The sequence below is a fragment of the Scyliorhinus canicula genome, chromosome 8 (genome assembly GCF_902713615.1).
Source record: "Scyliorhinus canicula chromosome 8, sScyCan1.1, whole genome shotgun sequence".
In the NCBI taxonomy this organism is placed as follows: Eukaryota; Metazoa; Chordata; class Chondrichthyes; order Carcharhiniformes; family Scyliorhinidae; genus Scyliorhinus; species Scyliorhinus canicula.
The window spans coordinates 84,014,390-84,041,592 of NC_052153.1; the positions used below are offsets into that span (position 1 = coordinate 84,014,390).

Sequence of the window (27,203 nt, forward strand, 5' to 3'; positions counted from 1 at the left end):
CCCCTCACTATCACGTACCTGCCCTCTGGTCCCCACCTTCTCCATCTGGAACCTCACCCGTTTTCCCACCAGTATCGCCACCCCTCAGGCCCTGCTGTCGAAAAACAAATGAAGCACCTGGTCCACCCAGCCCTTCCTCAGCCTCATCTGGTCCTTTAATCTTGGATGGGTCTCCTGTGACAGCACCACATCCACTTTCAGGCCTTCAAATGTGAGAAAACACACGCTCTCTTCGGCAGCCCACCCAACCCTCGCACGTTCCATGACACCACTCTGACCGGGGATCTCTCACCACCTCCCCACCCTTCCTACCAGCCATGACCATCCTCCCAGGCCACACCAGGCAGGCGAGATCCAGCCCTAGTCACCGTAATCCCCCACATCCCCACTTCTCAAAATCCCCCCTGTAACTCCTTCTTGAAAACTCCTCAGCCAGTATCATCCCCATCCCCCCAGTACTTACACCTCCCAGGCCCATCGAAACCTGCCCATACAGGTTCCAACGCCGCAGCTCTCGCCACGCCCCCCCCTCCCCCTGTCCCCAACCTCGCTCCTGTTCACTAGGCAACATTGCGTTTGCTCGTGTGGCGCCCCCTCCTCCACATCAAAAAAACACCAACTCCAAAACCACCACACCCACCCCCTCCAAACTCCCAACACCCTACATCAAAACAAACCCCCAAACCCAACAAACCATAAATCCCAATCGCCCTCCCCAAACCACCCCAGACCAAACATCTTTTACACAAAACAGATAACCATAATATCCATAAAGGGAAAGAACAACATAAAGGAAAAACCCAATCAAAATCCTTCAAAGTCCAAACTGAATCCAGTCCCAGGCCTTCTGCCTTCACATACACCTCTGCTGCCGTCTCAAAGTTGTAGTCCCTGCCGTTAACCCTCAGCTTCACCAGGTAGACCTTGCCAAACCACACGTTGCATTTATATAATGCCGTCTTAGCTCGATCAAAAGTGTCCAGTCTCCTCACCAGATCCTGGTGTATACACATGCTGTTGCCGTTCCACTCCGCCTCCCGCTTCTGCTTCACCTACCTCAGCACCTTCTCCTTCACCTTAAAATTATGAAAGCAGACGATCACAGCTCTCGACGGTTCATTGGTTCTTGTTTCGTCCAGAGCGACTGGTGGGCCCTGTCCAATTCGTAGTGGAGGGGTCCACCCCCATCAATTTCACCAGCATTTCAGCGAAGTACTCTATAGGCCTCCGGCCCTCCACCCCCTCAGGCACACCCAAGATCCTCAAGTTCTGCCTTCATGGCCTGTTCTCTACTTTGACTCTCAGCCCTTTGTTGATCTCCGCCACTTTTCACAACTCCTCACCCATCTAGGTAAGGCAGCACGGTAGCATGGTGGTTAGCATAAATGCTTCACAGCTCCAGGGTCCCAGGTTCGATTCCCGGCTGGGTCACTGTCTGTGTGGAGTCTGCACGCCCTCCCCGTGTGTGCGTGGGTTTCCTCCGGGTGCTCCGGTTTCCTCCCACAGTCCAAAGATGTGCGGGTTAGGTGGATTGGCCATGCTAAATTGCCCGTAGTGTCCTAAAAAGGTTAGGGGGGGGTGGATTGTTGGGTTACGGGTATAGGGTGGATATGTGGGTTTGAGTAGGGTGATCATTGCTTGGCACAACATCAAGGGCCGAAGGTCCTGTTCTGTGCTGTACTGTTCTATGTTCTATGCAAGCTGGTCACCATGCTGCGACAATGCCTCCTCCACCCCATTCATTTTCTCTCCTTGCTCCCACACCACCATCGTATATTCATCAACTCCGCTCTAATCGGGGCTCACCCACTCACTCCTTAAGCGAGGTCATCATCTCTGTTTGATGCCTTTCAAAATGTTTTGAGAACAGCCGCTCAAACTCCCCGGCCATCACTTCAGCCATCTTTACCACTGTGATTGGCATGGCCCCACCGGACAAGCTCTCTCCCGTCATTTTTTCTCCCGCTGAACTCCTCACCATGTTTGACGGTGAACTTTCACTTATCTCCCGGAGTTCTTTATTCAGGTTTTTGACATTCTTGAAATGCCTCAGACCTTCCCACAACTTCTCACATTAGAATGTTTCCCAGAAACAGGCTGCAAAGATCCTGAAAAAGCCAACTCTGACAGGAGCCACCAAGCAAGCGAACTCCACCTACATGCCACAAACGGAAGCCCAATTACTTCCATCAATTTGCAAATAATTAAGAGTACACTGATGGGGCAATAATTGCTTGTATTTGGTCTGTCCCTTCATGGCATATAGGACATACCTTGGAGTTTCTCAATGTTCTCTGGTACTCGTCAGGTTCGGGAACTGTGATGAATGTAGAATTGTTTTATAATTTGTATTTGTGGCTGTAATGTTATTAAAAGTCTGGGTTAAGTCATATATTGCAGTAATATAATTAAAGAACCTAGGTTAAAGTAACCAGACTATGTGCTGCTAAAGCTGTAATTAAGAAGTCTTAAAAGATGACGTCATGATTCATTCCAACTACATACTTGGTTATAGATAAAGGGCTAATGGGATATTGTTATGATTGCTGGAGATTCGTGGAGAGTAAATATTTTATGAGAGGGTTGTATTTAGTCCTAGCTAAGCAGGCCATGAGAAATCTTAGTGGAATATAGATAATGTAATTAATGGGAGGAGCCAGGTGTGTCTGTAGTTTTCAGTTTGCCATAGGATTTGAGTCTGACAAAACCGAAGGATTTGAAGCTGAACAGCAGTTTTACCAAATGCTGCTAGGTTGAGCACAAGGGTGCTGCCCCTGAAAGGTTCTCTCTCCAAGTCTCGACACAACTAAACAAGTAATGTTTGTTAACTTCATTTTTTTTTCAACAAACATTTATTAAGGCATTTAAGGTTTTATAACAAAAGATACAAATACAGATGTAAACATAATTCAGTGCATAACACATCCCTCCATCTCCCACTGTTCCCGCCCAAGCTAGACACACATAACCTAACTTCCCCTGTTCCCCTTACTTCCCTAACCACCTCCACCCAAAAATCGCCACGTCTGGACTCGACATGCCACCCTTGTTTTTAGTACCGTAGACATGACATCCGCAAATCCCTACCAGAATCCCCTGAGCTTCGGACATGCCCAAAATATGTGGACATGATTTGCAAGCCCTCTGCACACATCGCACACATCTGTCCTCCCCCCAAAAAACCTGCTCATCTGGGCCAATGCCATGTGTGCCCGGTGAACCACCTTGAATTACATCAGGCTGAGCTTGGCACATGATGAGATCGTTTTGACTCTGTACAGAGCACCCTCCCACACACCCGCATCCAACTCCTTTCCCAACTCATCTTCCCATTTATGCTTTAGCTCACCTATCTGGGTTTCCTCCCACTCCACAAGTTCTTTATAAATTTCCGACCGTTCTCGAGACTACCTTGTTCTGTATCCCATTATGGCGGTAGAAGCGGAAATGTCGAAGCCTGCCTTCGCACAAAATCCCTCACCTGCAGATAACAAAATCCATTCCCTCCCGGCAATTCAAACTCCTCTTACAGATACTCCAAACAGGGAAAGCTCCCATCAATAAACAGATTCCCCCAGCCTCTCAATCCTTGCTCTCTGCCACCTCCGAAACCTCCCCGTCCATCGTGACCGGTACAAACCGATGATTACCACAAATTGGAGCCCACATCGCCACTCCTTCCACTCCCATATGCTTCCGCCACTGCCCCCAAACTCTCAGGACGGCCACTACCACTGGGATTGTGGAGTACCGGGCCGGTGAGAACGGCACAGAAGCCATTACCAGTGCTCCTAAACTTGTGCCCTTACATGAGGCCACCTCCACCCGACCCACACTGACCCCTCCCCCACTACCCACTCCCTGATCATGGCTATATTTGTTGCCCAGTAGTGGTTCCGAAAGCTCGGCAGTGCCAACCCTCCCCCCACCTTGGCTACGCTCCAGCAGAACTTTCTTTACTCATGGGGTTTTACACACCCACCCAAACCAAGAGATCACCGTATTCACAGGCTTAAAAATGGCCTTTGGTATAAAAGTAGGGAGGCAGTGGAAAACAAACAAAAATCTCGGGAGAACCGTCATCTTTACGGTCTGTACCCTCCCAACCAGTGACAATGGGAGCATGTCCCACCTCCGAAAGTCCTCCTTCACTTGCTCAACTAACTGGGCCAAATTTAATTGATGTAGCTGCTCCCATCCCTTGCCACCTGAATACCCAAGTAATGAAAACTCCCTCCCACCACTTTAAACGGGAAGTCCCCCAGCCTCCTCTCCTGCCACCTCACTTGGATCACAAAAACCTCGCTCTTACTCATGTTCAATTTGTACCCCGTGAACCGGCCGAATTCCCCAAAGCTCCCCCATCGGGTCAGAAATATACAGGAGTAGATCATCTGCATATAACGAGACCCTGTGTTCCACTCTCCCGGGCCCCCCCCCCACCCCAGATTAGCCCCTTCCACCAGTCCTTTGACGCTCTCAGTGCCATCGCCAATGGCTCCATAGCCAAGGCAAACCACAGTGGGGAGAGGGGACATCCCTGCCTTGTCCCCTGGTGCAGTCTAAAGTAGTCCAAACTCACCCGGTTTGGTTGCACACTCGCCACCAATGCCTGGTACAGCAACCGAACCCAGTCAATAAAGCCCTGCCCAAACCCAAACAGTCCCAGGACCTCCCACAGATAATTCCATTCCACCCAGTCAAAAGCCTTTTCCGCATCCATCGCAACCACCATCACGACCTCCCTCTCCTCGGAGGGCATCATGATTACATTCAAGAGCCTTCTAACATTGGCCGTTAGATGCCTGCCTTTGACAAACACCGTCTGGTCTTCCCCGATCTCCCCCGGAACACAATTCTCTATCCTCGAGGCCAGCAATTTGGCATCAGCATTCAGTAAGGAAATTGGGCTGTGTGACCCACATTGTTCTAGGTCCTTCTCCCGCTTCAGGATCAATGAGATCGAAGTCTGTGACATTGCTGGGGGAAGAACACCCAGTTCCTTTGCCTCATTAAATGCCCTCACCAGCAACAGGCCCACATCCCAGAAAACGTCTTGTAAAATTCCACTGGGTAGCCTTCCGGTCCCTGGGCCTTGGCCAACTGCATGGTCTCCAATCCCTCCACTACTTCTACAATCGCGATTGGGTCTCCGAACCCCTCCACCAACTCTTCCTCCACCTTCGGAAACTTCAACCCTTCCAAAAATTGCCTCATCCCCTCCACCCCAGGCTGGGGGCTCCGACTCATATAGCCGACTGTAAAACTCCTTGAAGACGCTGTTCACCCCTCCTGGGTCCAAGACCCCTCTGCCCTTCACTCTTCCTATCTCCCTGGCCACCTCCCTTTTCCTGAGCTGGTTTGCTAGCATCCTACTGGCATTCTCACCATACTCATATGTCGCCCCTCTCACCTTCCTCAACTGCCCCACCGCCTTTCCTGTACATATCAGACCAAATTCCATCTGCAGCTTCTGTCGCTCCTTCAACAACCCCGTCTCCGGGGCTTCAGAATACCTTCTGTCCACCTGGAGTATCTCCCTAACCATCCTATCCATCTCTGCCTGCTCCACTTTCTCCCCATGAGCCAGTATCAAAATTACCTCCCCCCTAACCACTGCCTTCAGGTCCTCCCACACCGTTGCTCCTGAAGCCTCCCCCTTGTCACTTATCTCCAAACAATTCTAGATGGCCGCCCTCACCCGCCTACATCCAATCTCCATTGCGGGCGCTGACCCCCATCCTTGCGCAACCGTAAATCCACCCAGTGTGGGGCATGGCCCGACAATTGCCGAATACTTGGCATTTATCACCCCCGCCAGCAAAGCCCTATTCAAAATTTTAAAATCAATCCGGGAGTACACTGTGAACATGGGAGAAAAAAGAAAACTCCTTCGATCTTGGCCGTCTGAACCTCCACGGATCTATTCCTCCCATCTGCTCCATAAACCTTTTTAGTTTGTTCGATGCGGCTGGCACCCTCCCTATCCTTGAACTCGACCGATTCAACCTCGGATCAATGACTGTATTAATGTTCATCCCCATGATCAACCTACGCGAGTCCAGATCTGGAATCTTCCCCAACACCTACCTCAAACTCCGCGTCGTCCCAGTTCGGGGTACATAAATATTCACTCATACCATTGGCATCCCCTCCAGCTTCCCACTCACCACAACATAACTACCCTCCGAGTTCGCCACTATATTCCCTACCTCAAATGATACCTGCTTATTGACCAAGATCGCAACACCCTAGTTTTAGAGTCTAGGCCCGAATGAAATACCTTCCCAACCCACCCCTATCTCAGCCTAGTCTGATCCACTACCCTCAGGTGCTGCATGCCGCGTCCGCCTTTTAAACTCTTCAAATGCACAAACATGCAAGCCCTCTTGACCGGCCCATTCAGCCCCCTCACGTTCCATGTGTTCAGCCTGGTCAGGGAGCACCCTGCTCAACACCCACCTCATAAACTCCGCGTCATCCCAGTTTGGTGCGTAAATATTGATGAATATCACCTTCATCGCCTCCAGCTTCCTACTCACCACAACATACCTACCCCAACCCCCCGCCCGAGTCTGCCACTATATTCCCTACCTTAAATTACACCAGTTTATTGACCAAAACCGCAACCTCCCTAGTTTTAGAGTCCAGCCCCGAATGAAATACCTGACCAACCCACCCCTTCCTCAGCTTAACCTGATTCACTACCCTCAGGTGTGTCTCCTGTAGCATTGCCACATCCGCCTTCAAATGCGTGAACACACGAGCACTCTTGACCGGCCCATTCAGCCCTCTTATGTTCCATGTGATCAGCCTAGTCGGGGGGCACCGCCCGCCGCCACCTATCAGCCATCACCCTTATTAGGCCAGCTTCCAGCCCGTGTCCCGCACCTCCTCAGGCCCGCCCTCGGGTGTCCACCGTCATCGACCTCCAATTTGTCTCCAAGCGCCAGTCCCTCCCCTGTCAGCAGAACAATTCCCCCCTCCTTCCCCCAATAACAAAACAGCAATCGCACCCCCCCTCAACAAACTGATCACGTGCTCACCCCCCACTGCGCTTACGTGAGCTAGCCCACCCAGCCAACCTGGTAGCCCCCGCCCATGGCGCCAAGTATCCTACCCTCCATTGATCTCACTCCCCCACCTCGAACATACTCGTGGGTTTCCTTTGGGTGCTCCGGTTTCCTCCCACAGTCCAAAGATGTGCAGCATAGGTGGATTGGCTGTGCTAAATTGCCCTTAGTGTCCAAAAAGGTTATTTAGTGTCACTGGGTTAAGAGAATGGGGTGAGGAGGTGTGTGCTTGAGTGGGGTGCTCTTTCCAAGCGCCGGTGCAGACTCAATGGGCCGAATGACCTCCTTCTGCACTGTAAATTCTATGATTCTATGATTATTGAAGAGGACCGATTTTTTAAAAAAATATTTTTATTAAGGTATTTGAAAATTTTTATAAAAATAACCGAGAATGACATCAACATGGTTATAATAAACATTCCGCGACCATCTCAATCTTCACACACCTCAACCATAAAACAATAATCCGTCCCTCCCCTCCCCCCACCCCCTTGGAATACTGCATCTGCTGACAATTTAATTTTCCCCGAGAAAGTCGACGAACGGCTGCCACCTCCGGGTGAATCCAACCATTGACCCTCTTAAAGCAGACTTTATTTTCTCGAGACTGAGAAACCCAGCCATGTCACTAACCCAGGTCTCTACACTCGGGGGCTTCGAGTCCCTCCACATTAACAAGATCGGTCTCTGGGCTACCAGGGAGGCAAAGGCCAAGACATCAGCCTCTTTGGCCCCCTGAACTCCCGGCTCTTCCGGCACTCCAAAGATCGCTACCTCCAGACTCGGCACCACCCGTTTTTTAGCACTGTGGACATTGCCTGAGCAAACCCATGCCAAAACCCTCTAAGCTTCGGGCATCCCAAAGCATGTGGACATGATTTGCTGGGCTTCCCGCGCACCTCGCACACCGATCATCTACCCCGAAAAACCTGCTCATCCTCGCTGCTGTAATGTGTGCCCGGTGGACTACCTTAAATTGTGTCAGGCTGAGCCTGGCAAATGATGAGGAGATATTAACACAGCTTAATAGACCCACCTCTATCTCGTCCTCCCACTTGCCCTTAAGCTCCTCCACCGGAGTTTCCTCTGCCTCCAAAAGCTACTGGAAAATATCTGAAACCTTCCCCTCTCCCACCCAGGTACTGGAGACTACTCTATCCTGTATCCCCCATGGCGGCAGCAGCGGAAAGGCCGGCACCTGTTTTCTCAGGCAGTCTCGCACCTGCAAATACCTAAACCCGTTCTCTGCTGGCAATTCAAATTTATCCTCCAAGGCTTTCCAGCTGGGGAAGCTCCCATTGATAAATAGATTCCCCATCCTTCTAATTCCTACCCATTGCCACCTCCGCACCCACCATCTAGCCTACCCGGTACAAACCGATGATTATTATAAATCGGGGTCCAAACCAATGCTCCCTCCACTCTCTTATATCTCCTCCATTGCCCCAGATTCTCAGAGCCGCCACCACCACCGGACTTGTGGAATATTGGGCCGGCAAGAACTGAAGAGGTGGCGTTATCAGTGCTCCCAAACTGGTGTCTTTGCATGACGCCGCTTCCATCCGCTCCCATGCCGACCACTCCCCCATTACCCATTTCCTAATCATGGCTATATTAGCCGCCCAGTAGTAATTGCGGAAGTTCGGCAGCACCAACCCATCCTGCCCCGACTGCGCTCCAGAAACACTTTCTTCACTCGCAGGGTTTTACCCGTCCACACAAAGCCTGAAATAACCTTATTCACCCGCTTGAAAAAAGCTTTTAGGATGAAGATGGGGAGGGACTGAAAGACGAACAGAAATCTGGGGAGGACAGTCATTTTCACGGTCTGTACCCTCCCCACCAGTGATAGCGGGAGCATGTCCCATCTCTTAAAGACCCCTTCCATTTGTTCTACCAACTGGGATAGGTTCAACTTGTGCAGTCGCTCCCATTCCCGGGCCACCTGCATTCCCAGATATCGAAAGCTCTTATCTAACATTCTAAGCGGCAGCTCTCCCAGTTTCTTCTCCTGTGCTCTTGCCTGGATCGCGAACATCTCACTTTTCCCCAATTTATACTCCGGAAAATTGCCAAATTCCCCCAGGATTGGTATCATTTGTTTCCAGGTAGTTCTGGATGGACTTGTTAACCCGCCCACAAATCGCTTTGTCCGCTAGCAAACCCACATCCAGTCTCCACAGCGAGCGTTGCCCTCTCTCCAAAATAACCCGTAGAACCACCCAATGGGGGGCAAGATACGACACTGCGATTGCCGAGTACTCAGTATCCAGCACCTCCGGGATTAGCGCCCTGCTCAGAACAAAAAAGTCGATGCAAGAGTTTACCTTGTGGATATGAGAGAAAAAGGAAAACTCCCTCGCCCTTGGCAGTGCAAACCTCCATGGGTCTACTCCCCCCATCTCTTCCATAAACCCCTTCAATTCCTTTGCTGCAGCTGGCTTCCTCCCTGTCCTGGATTTTGACCGGTCCAATTCCGGATCAATGACTGTGTTAAAGTCTCCTCCCATAATCAGGTTATGTGACTCTAAGTCTGTGTTCGTATCTAAAACCCGCCTCAAATTCCACATCGTCCCAATTTCGAGCATATATGTTCACGAGTACCACCCGTAACCCCTCCAGCTTCCCACTCACCATTATGTACCTATCCCCCTTGTCTGGCACGATTCTCCCCGACTCAAAATTCACTTGTTTGTTGATCAAGATCGCTAGCCCCCTGGTCTTTGAGTCCAGCCCTGAGTGGAATACTGGGCTAACCTACCCCTTTCTCAATCTCATCTAGTCTGTAACCTTTAGGTGCGTCTCTTGTAGCATTGCCATGTCCGCCTTCAGCCCCCTCAAATGCACCAACACGGGAGCCCTCTTGACCGGCCCATTCATTCCATGTAATCAGCCTGGTCGGGGGCTTCCAGGCCCCCCCACCCCCCGGCAACTAGCCATCACCCTTTTCAGGCCAGCCTCCAGCTCACGGCCTCCAGCTCGCGTCTCCCGCCTCCTCGGACCTCCCCTCGGGCATTCGCCGTTCCCGACCTCCCATTTGTCCCCTAGTAACAGTTCATCCCCTGTCAGCAAAGGAGATCCACCCCATCCCTCCCCCCTAGCAACAACACTAGAAACTCAACCCCCCCCACCCCCCGTTAAGCTCCAGCTTAACACCTGTTCACCCCCCACTGCACTTTAGTGAGTCAGCTGACATGATAGTGCCCGCCCCTGGCACCAAGCAGTCTGTCTCTATATTCTCTCCCCTCTCCCCCCACATTGACAAACATTTTAAAAGCATCACGTTCCCCAGTAAACAAATATCAGAAAAAAGTGAAGAAACAGCCACTTTAGAAAAATTATCATGCAAAAAACAGAACCATGACCAAAGCCCATCCCCCCTCTAACCAGCTCCCTGCAAGACAAAGTTACCTTTAGCCATCCAAACAGCCCCTTATTACACATAGCACTATTTATATTTATACAACCAAGCACAACAAATCGCCGCCACAGTACTTCTCCAAGACTTCCTTGTCTTTTCATTCGCCACCAGCCTCTTTTCTTTAATAAAAAGTCCATACTTCGTCTGGTGTTTCAAAATAAAAGTCCCATTCCTCATGTGTGACCCACAGACGGACTGGGTACAGCATCTCAAACTTCACCCCCTTCTTAAAAGAGGGCCATTTTTGCCTGATTAAACCCAGCTCGCCTCTTGGCCAGATCCGCGCCCAGGTCCTGTTAAATGCACAGCTCACAGTTCTCCCATTTGCTGCTCTGTTCCTTCTTGGCCCACCGCAGAATGTGTTCCTTGTCCAGAAATGGTGAAAGCGTACCACCATTGCCCTCGGCGGCTCGTTCGCTCGGGGCTTCTTCGCGAGGGCTCTGTGCGCTCTATCCACTTCCAGGAGCTGAGGGAATGCCCTGAGCCTCCATCATCTTCTCCAGCATGTCCGTCACATAAGTTCTCACATCCGATCCCTCACTGCTTTCAGGAAGGCCGACAATTCTAAGATTCTGCCTCCTGGACCTGTTCTCCAGGCTCTCCAGCTTCTCCTGCATTCTTTTCTGGCGGTCGTTAAACTCCACCTTGGTCTCCAGCACGGTTATGTACTCCTCGCGCTCGGACTCCTTTCTCCACCTCCTGGATCGCTCTCCAGTGGGTCTCTAGATTCTGCACAACTTGATCAATCGAACCCTTAATCGGGTCCAGCGTGTCCTTCTTCAGCTTGGCGAAGCAATCTTCGAAAAATTTCACCAGCTGCGCCGTCGACCACTGTGCCATCTCCCCATGGCCCTGCTTCTCCGCCATGCTTTCCCGCATTACCAGCTCTGCTCACGTCTTCCTTATAGGACTTTGTCTTCTCACACAGCCACCTCTGGTCCAATTCTCCATACACCGGAGGGGGATTTCTCCTTACTGTCTCACTCTTCACCGATTTATCCCATAAAATACGGAAAAAACCGGGGGGAAAAAGGTCCAAAAGTCCGTCACAGGCGGGAGTTATCAAATGTGCGACCTACTCCTCCATGGCTGCAATGGAAGTCGAAGAGGACCGATTTATCATTGAAGCTCGCCATTCTTTTGGCCAGTTCCGCACAATGGTAAATACGCAGCTCATTATCTTCCCATTTGCAGCTCCTCGTCTGTCTGGCCCACCTCAAGATCTGTTCATTATCCAGGAACTGGTGCATTTATAACACCATCGCCCTCGATGGCTCATTCATCCGGCTTCCTCATAAGCGCTCTGCGCGCCCTGTCCAGCTCCAAGGGCCAAGTAAATGTACCTTCCCCCAGCAGCTTCTCGAACATACCCGCCACATATGCCCCTGCGTCCGATCCCTCACTGCCCTCCGGGAGGCCAATGATCCTCAGGTTCTGCCTGCGCGACCTGTTCTCCAGATCCTCCACCTTCTCTTGCAGCCTTTTCTGGTGGTCCCTCATCAGCCCCATCTCCGCTGCCATCACGGTTAGCTACTGCTTCTTCCACCTTCTGGAATGCCTGGCCTGGGCTTCCAATCTTTGCCCAACCCGGTCAAACGCGCCTTAATTGAGTCCAGGTTCTCTTGCCTTTGCTTAGCAAAGCTCTCCTGAAGGAATTCCACCAGCTGCTTCGTGGACCACTGGACTGGCAATCCCAGTCCCTGAGCCTCCGCCATGTTTTTCTGTGCTGCAGACTCCACTCCCTTCTTTGCCCAATGATCTCTCCTTTTCAGACCACTTCTCGTCCACATTTCCATACACTGGTGGGGAATTCTTCTCGTCTACCTCACCAACCTCCTATTTTGCCGATCAAATCCCCCATAAATCAGGGAAAATGTTCTCAAAGGTCCACCATGAGCGGGAACTACCAATAAGCGACCACTCACTCCATGGCCGCCATCGGAAGTTTGTTAACTTTAGTGGCATTTGAACTGCATTGGGTTGCTTAATTGGAGCTGGTAGCAGACATATATAATAAGTTGAAGTTTTTCCTTGTGTTTAAGAACTGTTTAACTGATAATTGCAAAGCTATTTTCTTTGATGTTAATGTAGTTGATTCTGTGTTTAAATTAAAGGTTGTTTTAACATAGTCAGAATCATCACTCTTGGGGTGGAGTATGCTTTCCTCACAGTTTTACAAATTTAGAAAAAATTGTTTTGGGTTCTGGTCTTGGCCAGTATCCTAACAAGTCTTGGAGTCTGGTCCGGTATCCTAACAGGGACAGCAAGACGAGAGGCACAGTTAGTTTTGGAGTATACATCTTCAGCACCATGGCCATGATGCTATTTGGGGGCTGTTGTCCTTACAGTATCCAATTGTTCAGTCAGTTCCTGAGAGTGGTACGTGTGACATTGGAGCAAGCAGCTTGGCATTGTTGACGGAATGTGTTTGCAAAGATTTAAGCCTGATCTTCTGGAGCTGAGGTGCTGCCATCGAGGATAAGATGTACAACGATGCTCCCCTCCAGCGAGTTGTTTAATTGCCCACCACCATCCTTTCATGGCTGATGACATATTAAATCAGCACAATCACAGACTGATGGTGTAATGAGTTTTACACATCCAGATATACATCAAACTACTGGAATGTTGAAGTAATAGTTTCAGAGGCCACATTGATCATGGAGGTTTTGCAGTTGACCTCCGTAAAGTCTCCAAAATTATGATCACATCTTACCTCCCTTCAGCAAGTTTTAGAAATGGAAACAACTGAAAGGAAAGTGAACCAATTGTACGGTTCACAAAAGTAGACAATCAGATTTTGAATGAAGATAAGATATGGCAATCAACATGGGTGGCAAGGAAACTGGATTCCATATAATGATCAAATTCAATCCACTATTATACAACAGCACTTCACAACCCCAATGCCAAATCCTCTTCACAATAGTAACCTGTCCTATGCTTCCAAATATAGATTTATCATTCAGCCATCAGACCAATAAAATTTCAATTTTTTTTACTGTGAACATTGTCGAAATAATTTATCTGCAGATTTCTTTCCCTGTTGCGCTTATTTATTATTTTTTTAGCTTAATAACACATTCTTTCTACTTACCACCAGAGGTCCAGGGCACAGACACAAGATCAGTCTTTTGGAAATTAAGCCACTGAAGTCAGGGGTGAACCTGTGACAGAGATTATTTTCTCGTGTTGTTCCTGAGACAGCCCGGTAATGTCTTCTTGCTGCCACACATGAAGACATGAAAGGATTGACCACCGGTCAGTCTTAAGACTGGACTCTTGCTACCCCAGGGACCGGGTGAACATAATGAGTGGGAAAACAGTCCAAATGTTAGTACAGTTGACCTGCAAGCCCTGAGCTGAAGGTCTTGTAAGTGCACAAATGGTGGCTTAAAGAACTCCAACCAAGGCACCCAAGACTGAAGGTAAACAGTCAGTTCTTCTACACTGAAAACACTGAACAATGAAACGCCTGCAAAAAACCTATCCTTAGTTAAATATTGCAATTTAAGTTAATGAAAAAAACGTAAATGAGTTTTTCAAAAAACATAATTGTTTTAGCCAAATGCTTACATGTAATTTGTTTGCATAGGAATGTTTCCCTTATGAGTGTTAACATTAAAAAAAAGTTACAGGAAGTAATGCATGTGGACAGCAAGTTTGTACTTTATATTAGATTTCAGAACAATATATCATTATATTAATCATGTTGTTTTCAGTTATTCACAATGTCTTAAACACTACCTGTCAGGAGGATGATCAGAACTATACGATAAATATTTTTTCTGTACTTTGAACAGAATTCTTGCTGCTGTTCATATTTCTTTCCACAAGCTCGGAGGAATCTGAACAGACAAAACAACGGATCAATCACAGAAAGATTTAACTTATAGCTGTTAGGAATGATTTAACAGATCTTCCAATTGAATACTAATTTGGTGTCAATTATCCAACAGACATCACTGAGAAATAAAGGGGTTACAGGTGCTACTATTCATTGGTGTAGATTTGTGTGTGAAGTTGGATCAAGGTAATAAAGGTGTTTTGTGGAGAAGCATAACTCTTGTCTCCTTTACTCTGCAGCAACTCAGAAGCTTAAACAGTGGTAGCAGAGGATGGTTGCAAGATACAACTTTTTCAGGGGAAAAAAGGGAAAACTTCACTGTATCTGGCCAGGGGGTGCAGGGCAGAAGGGAGAGGGCAGAATTCAAGGTGGTACAGGGAGGGGGGAATAATAGGGATGGGGGACTCACAGAACAGAAAGGCGGCAGTAAGGCAGGAAAGGGTTGGCAGCGAGACAGACACAGGCCTCGGTGGGCATGGAACAGGCAGCCAATTTGGAGGGTTGATGTGTCATCAATTGTACGCGAGACGTGTGCTTTACAAAAGTCAGGCTTTAATAGACTAGAACACAGCTCTGCGATCGTCTACAATGAAATGGACGATCGCCGGGCGTTTGTCCATTTATACCTCGTTAATGGAGGCGTGGTTAACTCAGCCTCTCAGTCAATCGGTCGAGAGGCACATGACCGACCAGGGCCAATGGTAAGCCGGTGTTCTGCCCCAATGGCAGACAGGTATGCAGATCATATCACCACAATGGTCCTTAAACAAAGGGAGACATCAGAGTGCAAGGGCACACCCACGTGGCGTACATATAGCTGGTGGCCATGTTGGGTGCCCCTGGACAAAGGGAAATCCCGGAGTGCAGGGGCCCGACCTCATGGTGAGAGCGGTGACCGCGGCCATTTTGGGGTGAGGGGTGGGGGGGGGGTGGGGAGGGGGGAGAGAGAACTGGTGATATGAGTAGCAGCCGGGAGGATAAATTTTCTCTCCTTACTCTTATCGAATTTGGGGGCCTCCCACTGGTCCAAACAAAACGATATGTACACAAAGTCCATGGAGCTGTAGAACTTTAGAAAGATTCGATCAGTCTTTTTGTGGTCCTAGACGTCCTGGCAGACCGCTGCAGTGGAGGAGTTGACGTCGGGTCGGCCGATGGTTCCGCTGATGTCCTGGAGCGATGGACCTTGAATAGTCTCCGTCACCCGAACTGGCCGTGGAGACGCCATGGATGTGGAATGGGGAACCTGAGTGGGGTGCTGGGGTGAAAAAAAAGAGGGGGGGGTCTGTGATTGGGGGGGGGGGGGGGGGGGGGGGAAGGTCGCACGCTGGCGGGTGCCAGGTCCCGGAGGGAGACCGTGTCCTGCCGACCGTCTGGGTACTCCACATACGCATACTGCGGGTTAGCGTGGAGTAACTGGACTTGTTCTACCAACGGGTCAGACTTGTGCACCCCGCACATGCTTCCGGAGCAAGATGGGTCCGGGAGTGACCAGCCACGTCGGGGGAGGGGATCCGGAGGATGACTTCCTGGGGAAAACAAGAAGATGTTCATGAGGTGTCTGATTAGTTGCGGTACAGAGGAGTAAGCGGATAGAATGTAGGGCATCGGGATCACTTCTTGCCATCGGGAAATAGGGAGATCTCTGGACCGGAGGGCCAGTAGTATGGTCTTCCAGATGGTACCATTCTCCCGCTCGACCTGTCCGTTACCCCGGGGGTTATAGCTGGTCGTCCTGCTGGAGGCAATGCCCCTGTCAAGCAGGAATTGACGCAGCTCGCTGCTCATAAATGAGGACCCCCGGTCGCTGTGTATGTACGCGGGGTAGCCGAACAGTGAGAAGATGGAGAGTAGGGCCTTAATGACGGTCGATGTGGTCATGTCGGGGCAGGGAATGGCGAAGGGGAAGCGGGAGTATTCGTCGATTACCGCCAGGAAGTAAATGCTGCGGTTGTTAGAGGGAAGGGGCCCCTTGAAGTCAATGCTGAGACGTTCGAAGGGGCGGGATGCTTTGATCAGGTGTGCGCGCTCGGGGCGGTAGAAGTGCTGTGTGCACTCGGCGCAGGTGTTGCAGTCACGGGTTACTGTCCTGACTTCCGCGATGGAGAAAGGCAGGTTGCGGGCCTTAATGAAATGGTATAGGCGGGTCACCCCTGGATGGCAGAGGTCCGCGTGGAGGGAGCGGAGGCGGTCTATCTGAGCGCTGGCGCAGGTACCGCGGGGCAGGGCATCAGGAGGCTCATTGAGCTTCCCAGGACAATACAAGATATCATAGTTGTACGTGGACAACTCGATCCGCCACCGTAAGATCTTGTCATTCTTGATCTTACCCCTTTGTGCATTATCAAACATGAAAGCTACTGACCGTTGGTCTGTGAGGAGGGTAAACCTCCTGTCGGCCAAATAGTGCCTCCAATGTCGCACTGCTTCGACTATGGCCTGGGCTTCCTTTTCCACAGAGGGGTGGCGGAGTTCGGAAGCCTAGAGAGTTCTGGAGAAAAAGGACACGGGTCTGCCCGCTTGGTTCAGGGTGGCCGCCAGAGCAACTTCTGATGCGTCGCTCTCGACCTGGAAGGGGAGAGACTCGTCGATGGCGCGCATCGTGGCCGTTGCGATGTCCGCATTGATGCGGCTAAAAGCCTGGCAGGCCTCCGTCGCGGTTTGAATGAGGGGACGGGCCTTGTCCGCGTAATTGGGAACCCATTGGGCGTAGTATGCGAAGAACCCCAGGCAGCGTTTGAGGGATTTTGGGGTATTGGGGAGAGGGGGTTCCATCAGGGGGCGCATGCGTTCGGGCTCGGGGCCTATCATTCCTTTACGCACTACGTAGCCGAGGATGGCTAGACGGTCGGTGCTAAACATGCACTTATCCTTATTGTATGTGAGGTTAAGGAGTTTTGCGGTTTGGAGGAATTTCTGGACGTTGGCGTCATGGTCCTGCTGGTCGTGGCCGCAGATGGTTACATTATCAAGTTACGGAAAGGTAGCCTGTAATCCGTACTTGTCAACCATTCGGTCCATCTCCCGTTGGAAGACAGAGACCCCATTTGTGACACCAAACGGAACCCTAAGGAAGTGGTAGAGGCGCCCATCAGCCTCGAACGCGGTGTACATGCGGTCACTCGCGCGGATGGGGAGCTGGTGATAAACGGACTTAAGGTCCACAGTGGAGAAGACCTTGGGCGAGATTCTCCCATATGGGGAGAAATCGTAAGGCTGGCGTCAAATCCGGACGGGTTTGACGCCAGCCCCACCCTTCCCGACCGGGAACCGATTCTGGTCCCCGGTCGGGGCTAGCATCCCGACGCCGTAAACTCCGGCATCGCGGGCTTAACGAATTTCGTTAAGCCCGCTTGCCAGAGTTAGCGCCGGCTGACGCGTCATATGACGTCAGCCGCGCATGCGCGGATTGGAAGACTCCAACCCGCGCATACGCGGATGACGTCATCGCACATTTGCGCGAAACCCGCGCATGCGCGGGCCGGGATGCCCCTTAGCCGCCCCGCGAATGGATACTGCGGGGCGGCAGAAGGACAAATAGTGCGCGGGCATCGGGCCCGCTGCCCGCGATCGGTGGGCACCGATCGCGGGCCCATGGCACCCTTGGCACGGCCGTGGTACTGCCGTGCCAATCGGTGCCATGGTTATAAAAAGCGAGAGTTTACGCCCGTTTTTACGAACGGCCAGACCAGGTGTGTTTGCCGTTCGTAAAAACAGCCGTAAAGGGCTGGGAACTCGGCCCATCGATCAGCTGAGAATCGCTGGCCGGCCGTAAAAAAACGGCGGCAGCGATTCGTATCGAGAGTCGGGCGTGGGGGGGGGGGGGGGGGGGGAATAGCGGGAGGGCGTCGGAACAGCGTGGCCGTAAAATTTTACGAGCCACGCTATTCTCCGCACTGTCGGGAGTGCGGAGAATCTCGCCCCTTGTATTTCACGATTTTGTATACCATGGTGGAAATACGGGGGAGAGGATACGTGTCCAGTTGCGTAAATCGGTTGATGGTCTGGCTATAGTCGATGACCATCCGGTTTTTCTCCCCAGTCCGGACCACCAGCACTTGGGCTCGCCAGGGACTGTTGCTGGCCTCGATGACCCCTTCCTTCAGCAACCTCTGGACCTCGGACCTGATGAAGGTCCGGTCCTGGGCGCTGTACCGTCTGCTCCGTGTCGCGACGGGTTTGCAATCGGGGGTGAGATTAGCAAACAAGGAGGGGGGGGTCCACTTTGAGGGACGCGAGGCTGCAGACAGTGAGGGGGGGGTATAGGGCCGCCGAATTGGAAGGTCAAGCTCTGCAGGTTGCACTGGAAGTCCAGTCCTAGGAGTGCCGGTGCGCAAAGGTCAGGGAGGACAAGGAATTTATAATTTTTAAAAACCTTCCCCTGGATCGTGAGGTCCGCGATGCAGCACCCGGTGATGTGGATGGAGTGCGAACCTGAGGCTAACCCAATTTTGTGTGTTACCGGATGGACAGGGAGCGCGCAGCGTCTTACCGTGTCAGGGTGAACGAAGCTTTCCGTGCTCCCGGAGTCCAGCAGGCAGCCCGTCTCGTGGCCGTTGAGGTGGATCAGCGTTGTCGTTTTGGCGAGCGTGCGTGGATGTGACTGGTCGAGCTGAAAGGCCGCGAGCCGTGGAGAAAATCCGTGTCCGTCGTCGCCGTCCGAGTCGATGCTGGAGGAACATTGCGTGCAAATCCCGGAAGGCGGTGGCCAGGATCCGCACGTGGAGTCGGGATCCGAAGATGGCGGCGCCCAGGACCCACACGTGGAGTCGGGATCCAAAGATAGCGGCACCCAGGACCCGCACGTGGAGTCGGCGCCCCAAGATGGCGGCGCTCAGGACCCGCACGTGAAGTCGGGGCCCCAAGATGGTGGCGCCCAGGACCCGCACGTGGGGTCGGCGCCCCAAGATGGCGGCGCCTAGGACCCGCACGTGGGGTCGGCGCCCCAAGATGGCGGCGCCCCAAGATGGCGGCGCCCAGGACCCGCACGTGGGGTCGGCGCCCCAAGATGGCGGCGCCCAGGAGGCCCTCATGGTCGCTGGAGGTGCCGGCGAGCTGAGTGGAGCGGCTGCGAGAGGGGGAGGTGAGGCGCGCAGGAGCCCGGGGCGGGAGGAGAAGACTCGCGCGGCGGGCAGGTAGGGCCGGGAGGGCCCGGAGAGGCGAGCATGTCGGATGCCAGGGCCCGGGGTCGGGGGAAGACTCGCGCGGCGGGCAGGTAGGGACCGGGAGGGCCCGGAGAGGCGAGCATGTCGGCCGGTGGGGCGCGAGTCGGGAGGCCCGGGGGAGAGAGAGAGGCGCACAGGCTGGTCGCAGAGGCCTGGGGGCGGGGCGGGGGGGTGGGGGGGGGTGGAAAGGAGTGCTGCGTGCCGTCCAGAAACGCCGCAGCCAGCGTTTTGGCCTGGCAGACCGTGGAGTAGTGGCCCTTCTTCCCTCAGCTCTTACAGAGGGCGGAGCGGGCTGGGAAGCGCGCACGAGGGTGTTTTGCGAACCCGCAAAAGTAGCAGCGGGGCCCCGTGGACTTGTCGGGGCGTGCCACGGCACAGGCCTGAGGGAGGTGGTGAGCGGCGGGTGGCAGTTGTGAAGCGTGCCAGGAGGCCTGGCTAGGGTCATAGAAGCGGGCGTTTTGATCCGCGACCTCCAGAGAGGAGGAGAGAGTCAGTGTCTCAGTTAAGCTGAGGTCGTCTCTTTCCAGCATCCGCTGGCGGATAGTGGGGGACAGCATCCCAGCCACGTAAGCGTCTCTGATCAGTATTTCCATGCGCTCCGTAGCCGAGACAGCTACGCAGGAGCAACTCCTCCCCAGGCCATGGAGGGCCCGGTATTATTGGTTTAGTGACTCACCGGGGACCTGCTTTCTGGTGGCCAGCAGATGTCGGGCGAATACCCTGCTGACTGGTTTGATGAATTGTCCTTTTAGCTTTTGTATTGCGTCATCATAATCCGTTTCCTCTTTCATTATTGCGTAGGCATCAATACCCACGCTGGAGTGGAGGACGTGCAGCTTCTGTGCCACAGTGGGGGGGGGGGGGGGGGGGGGGGGGGGTGGTTGTAGATGCTAGGAACCCTTCGAGGCATGTCAGCCAGAGTTGGAAAAGTTCTGCAGAGTTCGGAGTTTGCGGGCTGATGCGGAGGCATTCGGGCTTGATCCGGAACTCCATCTTCAAAGTCTTAGTCTATTAAATTGATGTGCCATCAATTGTACGCGAGGCGTGTGCTTTACTAAAATCAGGCTTTAATAGACTAGAACACAGCTCTGCGATCGTCTACAATGGAATGGACGATCGCTGGGCGTTTGTCCAGTTATGCCTCGTTAATGGAGGCGTGGTTAATTCAGCCTCTCGGGGATTCGACTTCCGGTCGGCGAGCGAAGCGGTCGCAGGGAGAGGGGCTCCCGCAAGCGGCAGAGAGCAGGGAAGGGACCCCCCCTGGCAGGCCGGTCGGCGGAGGAGCATCGGCGGCGGCGACAGAGGGGCTCGGCGGCGGCGACAGAGGGGCTCGGCGGCGGCGACAGAGGGGCTCGGCGGCGGCGACAGAGGGGCTCGGCGGCGGCGACAGAGGGGCTCGGCGGCGGCGACAGAGGGGCTCGGCGGCGGCGACAGAGGGGCTCGGCGGCGGCGACAGAGGGGCTCGGCGGCGGCGACAGAGGGGCTCGGCGGCGGCGACAGAGGGGCTCGGCGGCGGCGACAGAGGGGCTCGGCGGCGGCGACAGAGGGGCTCGGCGGCGGCGACAGAGGGGCTCGGCGGCGGCGACAGAGGGGCTCGGCGGCGGCGACAGAGGGGCTCGGCGGCGGCGACAGAGGGGCTCGGCGGCGGCGACAGAGGGGCTCGGCGGCGGCGACAGAGGGGCTCGGCGGCGGCGACAGAGGGGCTCGGCGGCGGCGACAGAGGGGCTCGGCGGCGGCGACAGAGGGGCTCGGCGGCGGCGACAGAGGGGCTCGGCGGCGGCGACTGAGGGGCTCGGCGGCGGCGACTGAGGGGCTCGGCGGCAGCGGGACTTGGCGGCAGCGGGGCATGGCGGCGGCGGCAGGTCCAACCCGGTCCAACGGTGCGGTGCGGCAGCCCCCCCCCCCCCCAACGCAGGCCAGGAGCGGTGCGGCAGGCCCTTCTCCCTCCCCCCCCCCCCCAACGCAGGCCAGGAGCGGTGCGGCAGCGGCAGGCCCCCCCCCCCCAAGAGCGGTGCGGGACCGAAGGGGGGGCCAAGCCGGAGGCAGCGACCAGGAGGTCGCGGGGTGCGAAGTGCGGCAGCGGGGACCCCCCCCCCCCCCCCCCCCCCCCCAACTGGCAGCGACCAGCGACCACCGGCCCACCCACCGGCCCGGCCCACCCCCCCCCCAAACGGCAGCGACCACCACGTGGCAAGAACAAAGGGACTTGGCAAAAGCCTCTCTCTCTCTCCTGGGTGAGTGAGGAGAAAGGAAGGGGAGTGAAAACAAAAAAAAGACTTATATTTCTGTTTTAAAAAAAAAAACCCAAAAGAAAACTGGTAAAGAGAAAGGGGGGAGTATATACTATTTTCTCTCTTTTTACACTCGTTCCCAGCAAAGGTAAGCCCATCGGAGAGGAGTTGCATAAAAGCGGGGAGGAGGAGAGAAATAATTAAGAAATAAATAAATAAAATAAAGGGGTAAAGGAAAGAAGGGGGGGGGGGGAAATAAATTTAAAAAAAATAATAATAAATAAAATAAAAATAGGGTGCGGAAAAGGGGGGAAAAGAAAAACAAGGGGAGAAGAAAAGATGAAAGGGAAGGGGGAGAAAAAAATGCCAGAAGGGAGCCAAGAGAAAGGGGGCACCAGAAGTAGACGGGGCAAAGGGCAAGCCAGCTCGGGCGAACGAATCAGCACACGAAGCGGCGGGAAGGATGTATCGCCGCATCAAAAAGAGCTGGACAGACAGGTACCCTCTCCCCTGGGGTTAGAGGGGGGCGTGAGTTGGAAGGCAGCCTTTGCCGAGGTGGTGAGGGAGCAGCTGCAGGCAATCAAGGCAGAGATGAAAGAGGACGGAGAGGCCGCAGTACAGACAACAGTGGCCAGGGCCATGTCAGGGGTGCAGCAGGCTCTGACCAGATTGGAGGAGAAAGTGGATGCCCAAGGGGAGAAACTGGAAGCCCATGAGGCAACCATTAAAGAGCTGGAGAAAGCAGCGACCGACATGAGCGACCGGGTCACGGCTCTGGAGAGGGAAGTGGCGAGACTGGGTGCAACACAGGGGAGCCTGAAGGGCAGGATAGACGACCAGGAGAACAGCTCGAGAAGGCAAAATGTTAGGATAGTGGGCCTGCCAGAGGGGATCGAGGGCAGAAACCCCACAACATTCGTGGCTGCGATGCTGGGCTCCTTAGTGGGGGGGGGGACACTTTTCCCACCCCACCGGAAATGGACAGAGCTCATTGGTCACTGCGCCCGAAGCCCAAGGCAGGGGAACAACCGAGAGCAGTCATAGCCAAACTGCACCGGTACCGGGATAGGGACACAATCCTGCGCTGGGCCAAGGAAAATAGAGCCTGCAAATGGAACTACGAGGATCTTGGAGCGGACATAACTAAGAGACGGGCTGACTTCAACAGAGCGAAAGCAGCTCTCTACAAGAGCAAAGTGCGTTTTGGTATGCTGTACCCAGCAAAACTCTGGGTCACATACCAAAACAAGGAATATTTCTTTACAGCCCCTGCTGAGGCGAATAGGTTCGTCGAGGAGTACGGGCTGGAAAAACGCCATGGGAGGTAGGGACGAGGGGCCCATGGCAAGGAGAAACGACATGCCGACGGGGGGGTGGGGAGGGGGCGAGGCAAAGCCAACCCCCTCCCCCCCGGCAGGAACACCCAGAACAAAAAACAACCCACTGCCCAAGGGACCGCTCCAGGTGGGAGGCCAGGCCCCAGCACGAGGGAACGGGAGTATTGGAGAAGGGAGAGGAGAAGTGGGACAGCAACCTCCGAGAGGGGAGCCACTGTGCTAGCAGGAAAGCTAGCGACGGGGGCACGCAACAAAGCAGGGCCGCAGCGCACCCCCAACAGGGGGGAAGGCGGCAGGCAGGGGAGGGGGGATCACCCATCAAAGTCGGGAGAGCAAATGGGGACAGGAATAGGGGATAGAGGGGCAAAGGAGGGGTATACAGGGGAGGGGGGAAAAGGGAGGGGGGGGGGGCACTCGGGGTGTGAGAGACCAGGGAGGGGAAATGCAGGGACAAAGGGACAAAAGAGGCCAGAAAAGGAACAGGGCCACAAAGTGCCACAAACAAGGGCTCGAAACGGGGAACCGCTGCAAGCACCCACCCAGTACGGTCTGTGAGCGAAGGGGCCCCCCGGAGTGCAGGGAACTACCCGCGTGTCGGACACACAGTGGACGGCCATGGCGGGTGCCACCGGGACAAGGGGAAACCCCGGAGCGCAGAGACCCGACCGCATGGGGAGAGCAGTGATAGTGGCCATCCTGGACGGCCCCCTAACAAAGGGAAACCCCAGAGGGCAGGGGCGCGTCCACCTGACAAATATGGTTAATCCCACAGGCCCCCCACCAGGATAGTCACCTGGAACGTAAGGGGACTTAACGGCCCAGTGAAGAGATCTAGAGTCCTCACCCACCTCAGAAACATGAGGGCCGACATAGTCTTCCTCCAAGAGACGCACCTGAGGGAGCAGGACCAACTGCGGGTAAGAAAGGGCTGGGTGGAACAAACCTATCATTCCTGTTATGGGACAAGGGCCAGGGGGGTGGCGATCCTGATTGGCAAGAGGACAATGTTTAGGGCGACAAAGACGGTTACAGACCCAGGGGGGCGGTATGTCATGGTCAGCGGGGCCCTGGATGGGGCGCCGGTAGTTCTAGTCAACGTGTACGCGCCCAACTGGGACGACACGAGCTTCATCCAAAAGACCATGGCAGAAATACCAGACATAGCGACGCACCGACTAATCATTGGGGGGGGGGGGGGGGGGGCTTCAACTGTGTACAGGATCCAAAGACGGACAGATCAAACCCCAGAACGGGGAAAACCTCAAACATGGCAAGGGAACTCAGACACTATATGGAGCAGATGGGAGCAGTGGACCCCTGGAGATTTGCCCACCCGGGGGAGAAAGAATTCTCTTTCTTCTCCCCAGTACACAACGTGTACACCAGAATTGACTTCTTTGTGGTGGGGAAAACGGTGCTTCCAGGGATAGACAAGGTGGAATACTCCGCAATTGTGATATCAGACCACGCCCCACACTACATGGACGTGCGGCTGGAGACGGGAAGGGCCCAGCGCCCCACATGGAGGTTGGACGGTGCCTTACTAGCTGACAAGGCCTTCAGCGAAAGGATAGCGCGGGCCATAGCGGAATACACGGAGAACAACCAAAACGGGGAGGTCTCATCCTCCACGTTCTGGGAAGCGCTTCAGGCCGTACTAAGAGGGGAAATCATTGCCTACAAAGCGCAAAGAGATAGTGAGGAAAGGGTGGCTAGGCAGAAGCTGGTCGACTCCATACTGGAGGTAGACCGTAAATACTCCGAGGCCCCGACCGTAGAGCTCCTGGCGGAGAGAAAATTACAAAGGAACTTTGACCTGCTCTCCACCAGGAAAGCAGTACACCAACTCCGCCAGGCACGCGGGGCCCTGTACGAACACGGAGACAAAGCCACCCGCCTGTTGGCATACTAGCTGAGAAAGCAGGCAGCCAGCAGAGAAATTGCGCAAATCAGAGGTACCAGAGGCACGTGGGAAACAGAACCAGAAAGGATTAACGAAACCTTCAAGGCCTTCTACCAAGAGCTGTACACCTCAGAGCCCCCAACGGGGAAGGCTGGAATGAACCGGTTTCTTGATGGACTGGACATACCAGTCGTGGGAGAGGGCAGGAAACAGGATCTGGAAGCACCACTAGCACTGGGAGAGATCATGGAGAGCATTAGCTCCATGCAGACGGGGAAGGCGCCGGGACCGGACGGATTCCCGGCGGACTTCTACAAAAAATTTGCGACAGCGCTGGCCCCGCACCTGCGGGAGATGTTCACAGACTCGCTAGCTAGGGGCACACTGCCACCCACATTAGCACAGGCCTCAATCTTGCTGATACCTAAGAAAGACAAAGACCCAACGGAATGTGGGTCATACAGACCCATATCTCTGCTGAACGCAGACGCCAAAATACTGGCCAAAATCCTAGAAGACTGTATACCTGAGGTGGTCACAGAGGACCAGACAGGCTTCGTCAAAGGTAGACAGCTTACCGCGAACATCAGGCGCCTGCTGAACGTGATAATGACCCCCTCCGGGGAGAGAACACAAGAGGTGATCATCTCCCTGGACGCAGAAAAGGCCTTCGACAGAGTCGAATGGAAATACCTCATAGAGGTACTGGAGCGGTTTGGGCTTGGAACAGGATTCACCGCTTGGGTAAAGCTCCTATACAAAGCTCCCATGGCGAGTGTACGGACCAACAATACCAACTCCCAATACTTCCAGCTGCACAGGGGCACCAGACAAGGATGCCCACTGTCCCCGCTGCTGTTCGCACTAGCAATCGAACCGCTAGCAATCGCGCTCAGGGCAGCAAAAAATTGGAGGGGGATCCGAAGGGGAGGTAGAGAGCACAGAGTCTCACTCTATGCGGATGATCTGCTCCTCTATATCTCAGACCCACAAAGCAGCATGGACGGAATCATCGCGCTCCTGAAAGAGTTTGAAGCCTTCTCGGGCTACAAACTCAACATGAGCAAAAGTGAGATCTTCCCAGTGCACCAGCAAGGGGGGGGGGGGGGGGGGGGCAGCACTAAAGGGGCTGCCGTTCAAACAAGCCCGACATAAATTCCGCTACCTGGGGTCCAAATAGCCCATGACTGGAAAGGGATCCACAAATGGAACCTCACCAGCCTGACGGAGGAAGTTAAAAAGGACCTGCAAAGATGGAACACACTCCCGCTCTCCCTCGCGGGGAGAGTCCAGACGATCAAAATGAACGTACTGCCCAGGTTCCTCTTCCTGTTTAGATCCATTCCGATCTACATCCCCAAGGCCTTTTTCAAAGCGCTGGACAAACTTATCATGGCGTTCGTATGGGGGGGGGGGATAAAAATGCTAGGATCCCAAAGAAGGTCCTACAAAAACCAAAATCCAGGGGGGGGCTAGCCCTCCCGAATCTACAATTCTACCACTGGGCGACAACAGCTGAGCAAGTAAGGGGATGGATCCAGGAGCCAGAAGCCGAGTGGGTGCGTGCGGAGGAGGCCTCCTGCATGGGAACCTCCCTCCGGGCCCTCGCCACGGCAGCACTCCCATCCCCACCCAAAAAACACTCCAGCAGCCCAGTGGTGACAGCCACCCTCCAATCCTAGAACCAACTGCGGCAGCAATTTGGCCTGTACAAAATGTCGGGCAAGGCTCCCATCTGCAACAACCATAGGTTCAAACCAGCACTGACTGACGCCACCTTCAAAAGGTGGAGGCAGGACGGGGGGACACCGACAGTCAGGGACCTATACACGGACGACAGGATCGCAACACTGGACGAACTGACAGAGAAATTTCAGCTAGCTGGGGGGAACGAGCTACGGTACCTGCAGCTCAAAAACTTCCTACGAAAGGGGACAAGGACGTACCCACAACCGCCACGACAGACACTACTGGAAGACCTACTGGACGCAAGTATCCTAGAGAAAGGGAACTGTAGTGACATGTATGACCGACTGGTAGATAGGGACGACACCGTACTGGACGCAACAAGGAGGAAATGGGAGGACAACCTGGGGATGGAGATAGGGTGGGGACTCTGGAGCGAAGCACTGCATAGGGTCAACTCCACCTCCACGTGCGCAAGGCTCAGCCTGACGCAACTAAAAGTGGTACATAGAGCCCACTTAACGAGAAACCGTATGAGTA

The 27,203-nt window shown here is 53.8% G+C and overlaps 1 protein-coding gene across 6 annotated transcripts in view; it reads right to left on the bottom strand.

Moving 5' to 3' along the window:
* LOC119970362 (solute carrier family 28 member 3-like) overlaps positions 1-27,203 on the bottom strand; it is a 422,249-nt gene that overhangs the window by 366,765 nt on the left and 28,281 nt on the right. For all 6 annotated transcript variants that reach the window (XR_005461594.1, XM_038804850.1, XM_038804849.1 and 3 more), the window contains exon 4: positions 14,242-14,342. Coding sequence is in view for 5 of the 6 variants with exons in the window: in XM_038804850.1 (XP_038660778.1) it covers positions 14,242-14,342 (101 nt within the window). In the remaining variant the exon portion in view is untranslated. The remainder of the gene's footprint in view (positions 1-14,241; positions 14,343-27,203) is intronic.